General features: G+C 38.0%; 1 protein-coding gene across 5 annotated transcripts in view; it reads left to right on the forward strand.

The window, feature by feature from the left end:
* Positions 1 to 12,698, forward strand: part of PTPRZ1 (protein tyrosine phosphatase receptor type Z1) — a 177,992-nt gene extending 165,294 nt beyond the window's left edge. For all 5 annotated transcript variants that reach the window (XM_059171692.1, XM_059171691.1, XM_059171693.1 and 2 more), the window contains 7 exons: positions 4,251 to 4,344; positions 4,669 to 4,742; positions 6,420 to 6,548; positions 7,338 to 7,484; positions 8,775 to 8,917; positions 9,868 to 10,003; positions 11,745 to 12,698. In XM_059171692.1, coding sequence (XP_059027675.1) covers positions 4,251 to 4,344; positions 4,669 to 4,742; positions 6,420 to 6,548; positions 7,338 to 7,484; positions 8,775 to 8,917; positions 9,868 to 10,003; positions 11,745 to 11,885 — 864 coding nt within the window. In that variant the 3' untranslated portion in view covers positions 11,886 to 12,698. The remainder of the gene's footprint in view (positions 1 to 4,250; positions 4,345 to 4,668; positions 4,743 to 6,419; positions 6,549 to 7,337; positions 7,485 to 8,774; positions 8,918 to 9,867; positions 10,004 to 11,744) is intronic.
* Positions 12,699 to 12,974: the final 276 nt, after the last annotated feature.

The following is a 12,974-nucleotide window of genomic DNA, read 5'->3' on the forward strand; positions in this document are numbered from 1 at the left end:
CTGATGGATGAATAGATAAAGAAAATGTAGTGTATTACTCAGACATAAAAATATAATGAAATCTTGCCATTTGCCACAAGATGGATAGACCCCGAGGGCATTATGGCAAGTGAGGTAAGTCAGAAATAACTCAGGGAAATAAGTCAGAGAAAGACAAACACCATATGATACCACTAATATGTGGAATAAAAAAAAAAAAAGTTCATAGATGCAGAGAAAGGACTGATGGTTGCTGGAGGCAGAGGGTAGGGGATGGGCCAGTTGTGAAGAGGGTCAAGATGTACAGACTTCCAGTTATAAAGCAAATAAGGCACAGGGATCTAAGGTACAGCATAGTGACTATAGCTAATAATACTGTATTGCATATTTGAAAGTTGTTAAGTGTGTAGATCTTAAAAGATTTTGTAGCTATGCATGGTAAAGGATATTTATTAGACTTATTGTAATTATTTTTCAATGTAGACAGATACCAAATCATTATGGTAGACAACTGAAATTAATGTAATATCATATGTCATTTATACCTCATTTTATTTTTTAATTTTTAAAATTTTCTTAAATTTAATTTCAGTTAATTAACATGTAGTATATGATTAGTCTCAGATGTAGAGTTCAGTGATTGATTAGTTGTATATAACATAATGAGTTGGCTTTAAAAAAATAAAACAGAGATTACTTTAAAAAAAAAAATTAATGGAAAGAGATCCCTGGCCGTGGGTACATGGGGGAGGAGAGATTACTAGAGGGAAAGGAGATCCTGAGAAGGGGCAAAGGGGCGGGATTCAAGATGAGGGATTGGGGAAAAATGCAGGGACACCTAAATGGGTGTGGATAGCAGGAAGTGTACGGGCTCCAAAGCTGGAGACTGAGGTAATTATTAATTCTGAGGTAATATTAATTCTGCGGCTTCTATTCCCTGTGTGACATAGAAGGGGTGGGGGGGTATGTGTGTGTGCATGGGCATGGGGTGTACCTGGGTGTTTGTACACATATTCTAAAATGAAGATGTTAAATAGCTACTGGAGGCGGAAGAGTTAATGTCAAGCAATCTGTACAGAGCTAACCCTATTCTCAGCACCTAATCCAGTCAAATTAGAAATTGATCATGAAAACCTGCCCAGAAAAGAATTCAGATATTTGGACAATGAAAATGTTCTTTTAAATAATTGACCTATTACAGAGCCAATTATAAAATCTTTAGAATTTAAGGTCAACAGAAGCATTACATGGCACAACTTGTACAATACAACTGAAGTTGTATCTAGAAAGAAATTATAGCCTTAAACAATTCATTTGAGAATAAATAAAATAAAAGCAAATGAAATAGGCACATCATGTAAAAATGAGAAGAGAAACATGGTACACCCTAAGAGAGAGACAGAAAAATTTTAAGAAAATTAAAGCTTTATTAAATTAAATTAATATAGATTAAATTAAATTAAATAGAAAGTTAAAGTAATTAAATAGAAACAGAGATGAAACAAAACCAGATGTAAGTTCTGTCAAGACTGTAAAACAAAGAAACCTGTGGCCAGATTCATGATAAATGAAGGAGAGAGTACACAGAAATAAATATTAAGATAAAAAAACAGAGATGTAATTATAAATATTTTAGAAGTGTTTTTTCTAACTTAAAAAGCATAGTATGAACATATTTGTGACAATACATTTGAAAACCTACATGAAATAAATTTTTTTTTAAGAAAAGTGAGCAAGATATACTTACAAAGAAATGAGAACTCCAACTAGACCAATAACCATTAAATAAATTGTATCATTGGCCAAAAATCTCACCTCCAAAATAAAATCTGAACTGAAATAATTACCAGACTTTTAAGGGGCAGAAAATTCCAAACTCTAGGGTAAAATATCTAGGTAGAAAACAAACCCATCTATTTTACTGGAATAACTTTGGTACCAAAACTGTACAAAGATAGTATAAATAAGGAAATGTATTGGCTAGTTTCATTTATGAACTTAAATACTAAAATTCTATTTAAAAATATTGGGGTGTTTGGGTGGTTCAGTGGGTTAGGCATTTGCCTTTGGCTCAGGTCATGATCCCGGGGTCCTGGGATCCGGTTCCCTCTTCAGTGCGGAGCCTGCTTCTCCCCTCTCCCTCCCCCTCCCCTGCCCATGCTCTTTCTCTCACACTCTCTCTCTCGATAAATAAATAAAATCTCTTTAAAAAATCAGCAACTCAAATCCAGCAGTGTGTTTTTCTTTTTGAATATTATGACCAATTAGGGTTCACAGAGTTTGTTTCAAGAATGAAGTGAAGATTTAACATTAGAAAATATGAACAAATTTAGTTACGAGAATTGTATAGCCCTCTCAAAAGATGTAGAATACACAGTAAATAAAATTAAGTGCTATTCATAACAAAAACTCTTAGTAGGTTAGAAATAGAAGGAAGCTTTCTTCATCTTACAGTGGCTAAAATATATATGTCACACACAAAATTTAAAGTTGGAAATTTTCATAGGTTAAAAAAAACAAGAAATGCCAGCTGCTGACATTATTAGTCAACATTCTACTGGAAATCAGGTTAAACAAAAACAATGTATAGAAGTAGAAAAGAATTTGCAGATGATACACTTGTCTATATAGAACATCAAGAGAAACAAAAGTGAAGATATTTCTTATTAGAACTCAACTCATTACAGGTCAACAAGTATATATGAAAAACAATAGCATTGTAACTCATTAGCTATCAGTTGTTAGATAAAATGTTAGAGCAAAAAGAGCCATTTCAACAACCACAGCAAAGAGAAACAAAAATTCTGTGGTCTCAAAAATAAATTTAACAAAAGATGCAATGAATGTGTAGATGAAAAAACTATAAAACTGAAATGAAGAGCATAGAATTAGACCCAACAAATGTAGATACAATTTTCCTGAATGGAAATATTATGAAGATGTTGGTTCTCCTAAATTAAGTATAAAAATCAGTACCGTACCAGTCACATTTCCTCGAGATTTTTCATGGGAAATCATGAAGTGATCTTAAAATTAACATTTAGAAAAGTAAAGAGCAAATACATCCAAAGCAATACTAAAAATAAAAAATAAAATAGAAATGTGTTATGCAGGTATGATATGATATGATCCACTAACATTGAAAGACAAATCAGCCAGAGGAACCATGCATATGTGGAAAGGGTTATTGGGTAGATAGGACACCATAAATCAATGAGGGAAAGACAGACTAACCAGTAAGGGAAATTGGGACTGTTTCCATGTGGAAATAAGTAAAATTAAGTTCTTACCACACCTCAAACACTAAAATTATTCAAGATGGATTAGTACCTAAAGGTAATAGCAATGTTTTATAACTATTTTAAGAACACGATCAATATGTATTTTTAAGACATCAGGGTAGAAAAAGACTGCTTAAATAAAAACATAATTTGCAGAAATCTTAAAAAATTATTTGGCTCTGAGTGTCTCTGTGATTAAAGAGAACAAAGACCTTAACAACTTTTTAAACAGATTATAGACTTACATTCAAGACATCAAAACCCTCTACAAATTAATAAATGATAGTGAAGTAGAAATACAAAAAGGCAATCATCAAAGAAGAAACCTAAATGGCTAATGAATGCTACAATTCACAATTTCACAGTAGTGAAGAAAATGCAAATCAAAACCATGGTCTACCACTTATCATCTATCAGACTGTAAAAAATTAAATGCTGATGACTCCTAATGCCATGTGTGGGTGTTAAGAAGCATACAAGAGATGCTCATTGCTACAAAGTTTAGAAAAGCAAAATATTGGAAATAATCCTGACATTTGCTAGTTGGGGGAATAAACATCAAATAGATTATTTGTGACATGGAGTACGAAAAGAACGAATGAAATCCAACTATACACACACACACACACACACACATATATACATATATGTATACACACACACACACACACATACATCTACACACATCTCATGCAATTTACCCCCAAGTGCAGTGTGAGATGTAAGTGGAAGGCAGAGTGCCCACCTATAGAGGAAGCCATGGGGAAGATCCTGCTAGGGCTGGACATCAAACTAGAGGACGTTCTGTGCTGCTTCTGGCTCCCCTCATGTAGAGAACATCGATGTGCTAGGGAGTAAGTTCAAGGAATTCTTGCAAAACCAGATATAGGCATATTCAGTATCTTAGCTTGGTTTCTTGGTTGGGTCACATGTGTGTGTGTGTTTGGGTGACTTAAATAATCTATATTTTTCCTTGACTTCCTTTCTCAGCTCCTGAGTCAATCAAATATACAACAGAGTGACTATTCTACAGCCCTGAAGCAATGCAACAGGGAAAAGAACAGAACTTCTTCCATCATCCCTGGTGGGTTATACTGAATCAGGGGGGGGGGGGGGGGAATAAGTCTTTTTTATAATAGAAGCTTTGAGGCAATATGACAGTATTTTTACATCTTGAAGTGAATTGATTCGCTCAGTATTTTTCTAATTTTGCCTGATAATGTATCTGTTTAAAAGGACTCTTAAATCCTGAAGTCCATCTAAAAAATGTAAAACACATAGAAAAACTACCTTACAGATCAAAGACACTCAACTTGAGACATGCAGCTGTGCTTTGCAATGTGGGGGGTGGGGGAAGGGGTATGGAGCCGTGAGCATGGTGGTTCATGATGCATGTTCTGTGTTCCAGTGGAAAGATCAAGGGTTGGCATTTCATCTCTGAGTGGGGAAGGCACAGACTACATCAATGCCTCCTATATCATGGTAAGTCAGAGGAATCACTGGAAAGCTACCTACCAGCTTGTGCTACCAGAACCCAAACCAGCATGGGTTTCCTGAAGCAGTGGCTGCAGATATATATAGGTTAGCACCACTGGTGGGCGGAAGTCAAATCTAATGGCCGCAGACCACCACCTGTACGAGCAGATAGAACAACAGCATTCCTTGATGTTTTTATGTGTGCTGGGACTGGAGAACCCTCAAGCAATTCAAATCAGTAAGTGCAGGAACCAAACTCCCTATCAAGGACTGATGAGAAGATAGAATGCGTCCACTTAGCCATCTAAGAGGCTCCATTTCATTTACCCTGAACAGACCCAGGACAGGGCAGCTTCAGAAAAGCCTGTCTCCCACCATAACCCAGGGGTGCAGAAGTATTGACCCAGCAGACTGGGCTCATTTGGAGACCAGGATTTCTAAAGACACAATCCTTTCCTTCTGTGTGTAGATTTTCTATGAGGAAGGGGTGGGTGGGTTTAGTGGGCTGTTTTGTGCCCATCGTTTCCATTTCCAGTCTTTCAGTCATAGAGCTTGGCCTCAGAGGAAAAGGTTGTAATTCCCATGCCAAAATCACTGTTCCGTTTATCCAGCAAAGAAAACATATAGCACTATTCAATTAGAGAAAGACAGTTATCTTATGATCTCTCTGATGCGAGGAATTTGGGAGGCACACCAGGGGGTCATGGGGGGTTGGGAGGGAAAATATGAAAAAAGATGGGATCTGGAGGGAGTCAAACCATAAGAGACTGTTAATCTCATGAAACAAACTGAGGGTTGCTGGGGCGGTGGGCGGGGAGGGATGGGGTGGCTGGGTTATGGACACTGGGGAGGATATGTGCTCTGGTGAGTGCTGTGAAGTGTGTAAGCCTGACAATGCATAGACCTGTACCCTGGAGCAAATAATACATTATATGTCACAAAAAAGTAAAAAATAAAAATAAATTTAAAAAATTAAAAATACAGACTATTTAGGACTATCCATGCAGAAAACAGGGAGATGTGTGGGCGTGGCATCTGAATACATGTCACATCCAATGAGACCATGGGAAGTAGGGACAGGAACTCAGAGACCCAGAGCAGAAGAGGTCAATGAGCCATGGTTTTAGTGAGCAGCAGCATGGAAATCATGACCAATCCAATAGCCCCAGGTTCCACGTTTCTGCAGCAAAATCTGCAGAGTGCCTCCTGATTCCTCTCCGATGGAAGAAGGCAGGAACCCAAGGGGGTTCTGTTGTCAGTAGGTGTATGATCTGGCATCTTGCCTTGGGACTTGTGGAAACTGAGAAATATAAACCCCCCTCCGGATTTCCATTCTGTCTAGTGTAGGAGACGTGGTCCATGTGCCATCTTGGTAAGTCTGCTCCTAGACGTGGTAGCTAGGTAGACTTGGGCACAACATGTAACTTCTTAAGCCTCAGTTTTTGTCACATAGTACTTCTGTGAGACGTAGGGGACTCAGGAAGAAGAAAACGCTAGTCCTGTGCCTGGTGTATAGAGGCATATAGAGTGCCTTGTAGACATCAGCTATAATGATCACGTTGTTATTTACCGACACAATCTAGAAATAAAAAGACTCCCTTGAGTTAAGGTCCATTAGCTTAAACACATATTTGGAACATTTAAAGTCATATGCCAGACTCTATCTTCTTTTTGGTTTCGTAGGGTTACTATCAGAGCAATGAATTCATCATCACCCAGCATCCTCTTCTCCATACCATCAAGGATTTCTGGAGGATGATATGGGACCATAATGCCCAGCTGGTAGTTATGCTTCCTGATGGTCAAAACATGGTAAGCCCCTCGCCCCCAGTGACTTTTGGTACTTGCCTTATAGGAAGTAGCAAGTCACAACACCCAGAAGGCCAAGCATACCAACAAATTAAGTAATTTTTTTCGGCTAATTAACTAATGTCACTGGAGTTGCACCTTGTCTATTATTGGGCCTCATTTGGTTATGTCACCTCCCAGGTCTGACATTGTTGAATGACAGTTTTTAAAAACAGTAAGTTGAAATGAACTTACATTTAAGTATTCTGTGATACTGCTGAAGAAAAAATAGAATTGCAACATGCCGTCAGTCCATATGCTTCTGTTTACATTTAAAAAAAAAATAAAACTCGGGATATTTGGAGAGTCCCTCAGTTTAAGGAGATCTATAGAAGTACAAAAAAAAAAAAAAAAAAAAGGCCTACTTTGTTCAGGCTTTGCACATATACTTAACTGGGAGATTTATTTCTTCGCTCTAAAGTTAGACTGACCATTCTAGATGACACAGGAAGCTGCCGAGCTCTTAAAATCACTTGAATCTTCTCTACTCAGTTATCGTTTACAGAAGTAACAACTTACCATTGTTACTGATGGGCTAAGCTCAAAACAACAAAGCAACAGTTTGGTTTCTTAAGTGCGATATTTTATTCTCCGCATCAAACTTGTGTAAGCCTCAGTATTTGAAGGGTATGTTTTGAGATCCAAAGAAAAATTCGAGTTGAATTTTCTGTGTCAACCAGTTAATTTCATTTCGCAGTCTGACCTATTAAACATTTGATGAAAATCCTACTTCTTTGTTACTTAACCCTCTAGGCAGAAGATGAGTTTGTTTATTGGCCAAATAAAGATGAGCCTATAAACTGTGAGAGTTTTAAGGTCACTCTTATGGCTGAAGAACACAAATGTCTGTCTAATGAAGAAAAACTTATAATTCAAGATTTTATCCTAGAAGCTACACAGGTATGGACATAATTGACAAATTTTCATCTTAAGCTTTCAAGTATGTTAAATATATGCTGGTTTAAGGGTCTTCCCTAGAAATAAAAAGGAACCTAATTTCTTACAAAACTGATTACCCAAATAATCAGTTTTACCTTACTTTTCACTTTCATTTTGAAAATCCTATAGAATCATTTAACATTCATCGCCACTGAACTGCACCATTCACACACGGGAAATCAATGATTTCTCTTTGACTCCAGAGTAGTTCTGACAGAACTTAAATTGAGAATAAACTCAGTAAAAAAAATAATAATAATAATTTCATTAATCCTAATTCTCATGTTTTAAGGGAAATTTTTATCTTGAATTCTTCTAAGTAAAATGGGAAAAATATTATCTACCAAAGTGAGCTTACTGCTTTCTACCAAGAGAAAGTGTGTTATAAGTGAAGAAGCGCTCTGACAACATGTGGTATAACGAACTAGGATCGTTTTGCTAATTCTTGGTTATCTGCAAGGCAGCAATCTGAATTCCTTGTCAAGAATTCTTTTTAGAATTCTAGTACAGTACATAATTTATTATACAGCTACAGTAAATTGCTAACAGATACTAGTAAAAGGGAGTAAGGCATGTGAGATGCAGAGTATCCCCAGTCGGAGAAAGGTTAAATCATGTCTTAGATGATTTCAGTGTTGCACTTTACTATACTGGAGTTCTGAAAGTGGCAAACTGTATAGAATTTAGGTTCTGTCACTTATTTCCCATGCAGCATCTGACTGAGTCCACTTTAGGAATCTGGGGGTCGGAGGTCGGAGGGCTCTAAAGCCACGCAGCCTGGGCTAGGCCCTGATGCGCGAACCGGCAGACTGGATGTCCGTCCCCCTTGCCAGCATCTCCCCGCCCTGTCATAGAATCCCACTGTCCCCTCCACTGATGCTGGTATTTGTAGGGATCTATGCTATTTTTAAAACAAATGTGAACACTGAAGATGTCTTTTTTGTATCAAGTAGTGGCGCAGAGACATCTTTGGTACATGGTTTCAGAGTTCGATTACCATCATGAACTCACCAATAAGACTTATTTTTAGAATGAAAAAGAGATTACATCTACACATGGGAAATGAGGCATCACAGCAGTTTCTTCCCTCCAAGACGGAGGATGGGCCGTAACCGCTGCTGTTCCCCCGTGCGTGTGATTCGGTTTTATTACCTTCCTGTCATTCCTGATTTCCCCAGTTATTCCACTCGTCATAAACTGTTTCACCAATAAGACTCTTCTAAAAATATTGATCTTTCTCTCTTCTTACAGGATGATTATGTACTTGAAGTGAGGCATTTCCAGTGCCCCAAATGGCCAAATCCAGATAGCCCCATTAGTAAAACTTTTGAACTTATAGGTATTATCAAAGAGGAAGCTGCCAGCAGGGATGGGCCTGTGATTGTCCATGATGAGTAAGTTCCTCTCTGCCAACTCTTTCACGCCTGAGCACTGTCCAAGTGGTCAGATAATTGTTTTCTTGGTACTAACATAATGCTCTAGGCCAATTGTGGTGACTCAGTCAGGGGAGATGATCAGCTTTTTAAAAACAAGGTTAATATAGAGTCCGTTGTTTTGTTTTGTTTTGTTTTTTCACTTCTGTTGGAGCTCCTGTGGAAGGCAGAAGATGGGTACCTGATCACAGGAATACGCTCTTCCCTTTTACGCTGAGAACCCTTTGTGTGATGAGTCAGTGTTTTGGCACTTGGATTTTCACAGGTGCTAACCAGAGAAACATTTCTAAGTTATTGACGTACCAGATAGGATTAAAATTGATACAGATTTCATTTACCAGGAACAGGAATCTGTCCAATAGATCTTTCCAGGCTCCTGTTATGAACAAATAAAATAAAAGCCTATGCTAGGATTTCATGTTATAGATATATTAGATATTAGTTATAACTTGTCAGATCATTGTGATTTATTGCCAGCCCCTTCCAGAGTATAAAAATAAATGTAGGGGTGCCTGGGTGGCTCAGTGGGTTAAAGTCTCTGCCTTCAGCTCAGGTCATGGTCTCAGGGTCCTGGGATCAAGCCCCACATCGGGCTCTCTGCTCAGCAGGGAGCCTGCTTCCTCCTCTCTGCCTGCCTCTCTGCCTACTTGTGATCTCTATCAAATAAATAAAGAAAATATTAAAGAAAATAAATGTATAAGCAAACATTAAACTTCTATAAAGGATCCCGTTACTAATATCATGAACACTTGCTAATGTTTTAAATTAAACCTTAGTTCTCTACAAGATAAAGAGACTTTTCATTAAAAATTTCTGTGTTCCCACTACGAAGTGGTCAAGGCTTTGTGAGTTCCAAATGTGAATGTTTGATGCATCTGAATGGAGTCTTTGTCCCTTCCCTTTGCTTCAAGGCATGGAGGAGTGACGGCAGGAACTTTCTGTGCTCTGACAACCCTTATGCACCAACTAGAAAAAGAAAATTCCATGGATGTTTACCAGGTAGCCAAGATGATCAATTTGATGAGGCCAGGAGTCTTTGCTGACATTGTAAGTAAAAGAACAGTGAACCAAACTTTCACTGTTAGAGTGCTGCTTACTTTCTAGAGGCTGCCAAAATCATTTTATCTTGTTTCCAAAAAACTCACATATTGACTCATAAATATTACCAGGTAGTATCTGAGCTGAATTACAAGTTAATCAGTCCACAGTCTATGGAACTGGAGTAATAATAAACATTTAAAGTTTATCTTCCAGAAAATGGATGGATAATTTTTTTTTAATTTGACATGTCTCTTTTTGCAAGACTCACCATAATTCTGAAAAATACCCTCAGTAGAACCACCGACTAATCCAACTTACTCCCCAAAATAGTTACCTTGAGGCGGGGTTCAAGTTCTGGAAAGCCTGAGCACAGTCAGAAGACAGATCTCAAAGACTTAAACATTGTAACTGTTTACTTTTTTCCTGAAGCCGAATTCAATTTTGGTACTTAACATGTGGCTAATTCCTGGGTACTTTTTTAAAAAAAAAAATTTTTTTTTTTACTGAATCTTTTTTTTTTTTTTTTTCGTTTTTTAATGTCCTATTAGCCAACTGGGTACTTTTAAAAAAGATAAACTTGTACAATCAAGAAAGACAAGTCTCAACTCTGAAAATAATTTGGAAGTTTTTAATATCGTAGAAAGAAGGGTTGGAAAGACCATAGGGAACCTCATGCAAATGCCCCAGCGGGAGACCCGTAGGTGGATACAGTAGTCACAGACACAGCTCCGGCTCCCTGGTCTGTGGACATATAAGGGCCCACCTCTAAGGCTTCATTCAGTCCAGACCAGTTGGCCAGGAAGCACGGTAACCCTTGCACACACTGCACTTCAGAGGAGCACTTATTAAAAGTCATTCAGGCCAGTTGAGTTATATCAAGCTGCTCCTATGTGGAATTGTTTTCCAGAGACTGAACTTCCAGCTGGCTCATGAATGCATTGAATAATGCACTGATTCACACGTGGGCCCATAGATTTTCCACTATGATTTTCCACTACTGCCTCACATTCTCTGCAACTGCCTTTGTCCCCACCCCCAGGCCCCCATAACCACCCGAATTGGCACCCGTAAGAGAACTCCTTATTCTTCTGTGTCTCTACTCTGAGACCATAGCAGGGCGCACGCTCACGTTTGCTCACAGCAGGGCATAGGACGAGGCTGGTAGAGTATGAAGAATATTTGGTAAAAAGAGGGTCTGGTATAAAAAAGAAGAGAAAAAGATTCTGCATGAGCCCCTGAGATGACAGTTCAGTCCTTTCTGGGACCTCTCCATAAACAGAGAAACCCAGTGGATTTCACCACAGCTGGAGAAAGGAGAATGAGTAAGTTATGATGAGTAAGGCTTATTATGAGTAAGGCTTATAGGTGAGTAAGGCTTATGGGTAAGGCTTACAGGTGCCTCGTACCAAAGGGTTACACTCAAGCTGATAAATCAGAAACAGTAATCTGTCACATCACCTTCTGGGTCCATGACAGACATGAGTAAGAATGGAGCGCTTACCTTTGCCAAAAGCATCTTGGCCAATTTTCTAGATCAATGAATATTGGCTACCTGAAAAGCTACTTTAAATTTCATCTGAAAGAGATAGTAATGTAGATTATGTATCTCTGCAGCCTGCAACAGACCCCTTAACACAATGCCCTTCCCTGAACAGGGCCAAAGCGTGACTGAAAACATTCCTTCTTTTCACAAACGTCTGTCTTCAGTGAGCCGCTTGTTTATAACCTCACATTCTCTGTCCTCCAGGAGCAGTATCAGTTTCTCTACAAAGCGGTCCTCAGTCTTGTGGGCACGAGGCAGGAAGAGAATCCATCCACCTCTCTGGACAGTAATGGCGCAGCACTGCCCGACAGAAATATAGCTGAGAGCTTAGAGTCTTTGGTTTAGCCCAGAGAGAGGTGAGGGGAACCCTACCTGAGCATTGTTTTCCTCTTTCTAAAACTGCAGTTCTTCTGTTATCTGTTTATTTTCCGTCACCTGACAGTAATTTTCATAACATAGGATTCTGCTGCCAAATTTACATCATTAACAATGTGTGCCTTTCTGCAAAACTTCTTGTAATTCACTTCTTGTGTTTAAACTAAAATGGTTGAATTTTACAGTATTTCTAAGAATGGAATTGTGGGGTTTTTTTTTTTTCATATTGATTTTAACAGAAAATTTCAATTTATAGATATTAGGAATTCCCAAACTACAGAAAACATGTTTGTTTTTAGTGTCAAATTTTAGCTGTATTTGTAGCAATCATCGGGTTTGCTAGAAATATAACTTTTAATATAGTAGATTGTAAATAAAACACTCTGTTCCCTCTGATATTCAATGTTTTACAACTGCAGTATTCACCTAAAGTAGAAATAATCTGATACTTACTGTAAATACTGCTCTAGTGTCTCCATGGACCAAATTTATATTTATAATTGTAGATTTTTATATTTTACTACTGAGTCAGTTTTCTAGTTCTGTGTAATTGTTTAGTATAATGATGTAATTCATTACCTGGTCTCACTCTACAAGTCTCCTGATATCCTTTCATGTTATCTCAGTAATTAACTCTGTCTTAGCATGTGACTTTAACTTTTATGGAAAATAGAAATACATCTGTTTTGAAAGATGTTTTTATGAGAATAACACCTTACCCAACATTGTTTAAATGGTTTTTATCCAAGACATTGCAAAAATAAATATAAATATTGCTATCGACTTGCATTTGTTTGTTGTGTGTTGTGCTGGGGCATGTGTAGCAGAAAATTGTAGACACTGGTCCCCTTTGGATGTTGAAAGTGAAAAAAGATGGATGGAATGCAGCAGCAGAGAGAGCTGTGTTCCCAATCTGTGCATTGAGGCACACAGGAAACTCACTGATGCTGCACAATTACTATGATTAACTAATTTGGACCTAACTACTTACCATGTACCAAGAAATGTTGGGAAACTTTTGTCTGGAACCAAGCTGGGACTTAGAATTAGGCAGATTTG

The sequence above is a fragment of the Mustela lutreola genome, chromosome 4, assembly GCF_030435805.1.
Source record: "Mustela lutreola isolate mMusLut2 chromosome 4, mMusLut2.pri, whole genome shotgun sequence".
In the NCBI taxonomy this organism is placed as follows: Eukaryota; Metazoa; Chordata; class Mammalia; order Carnivora; family Mustelidae; genus Mustela; species Mustela lutreola.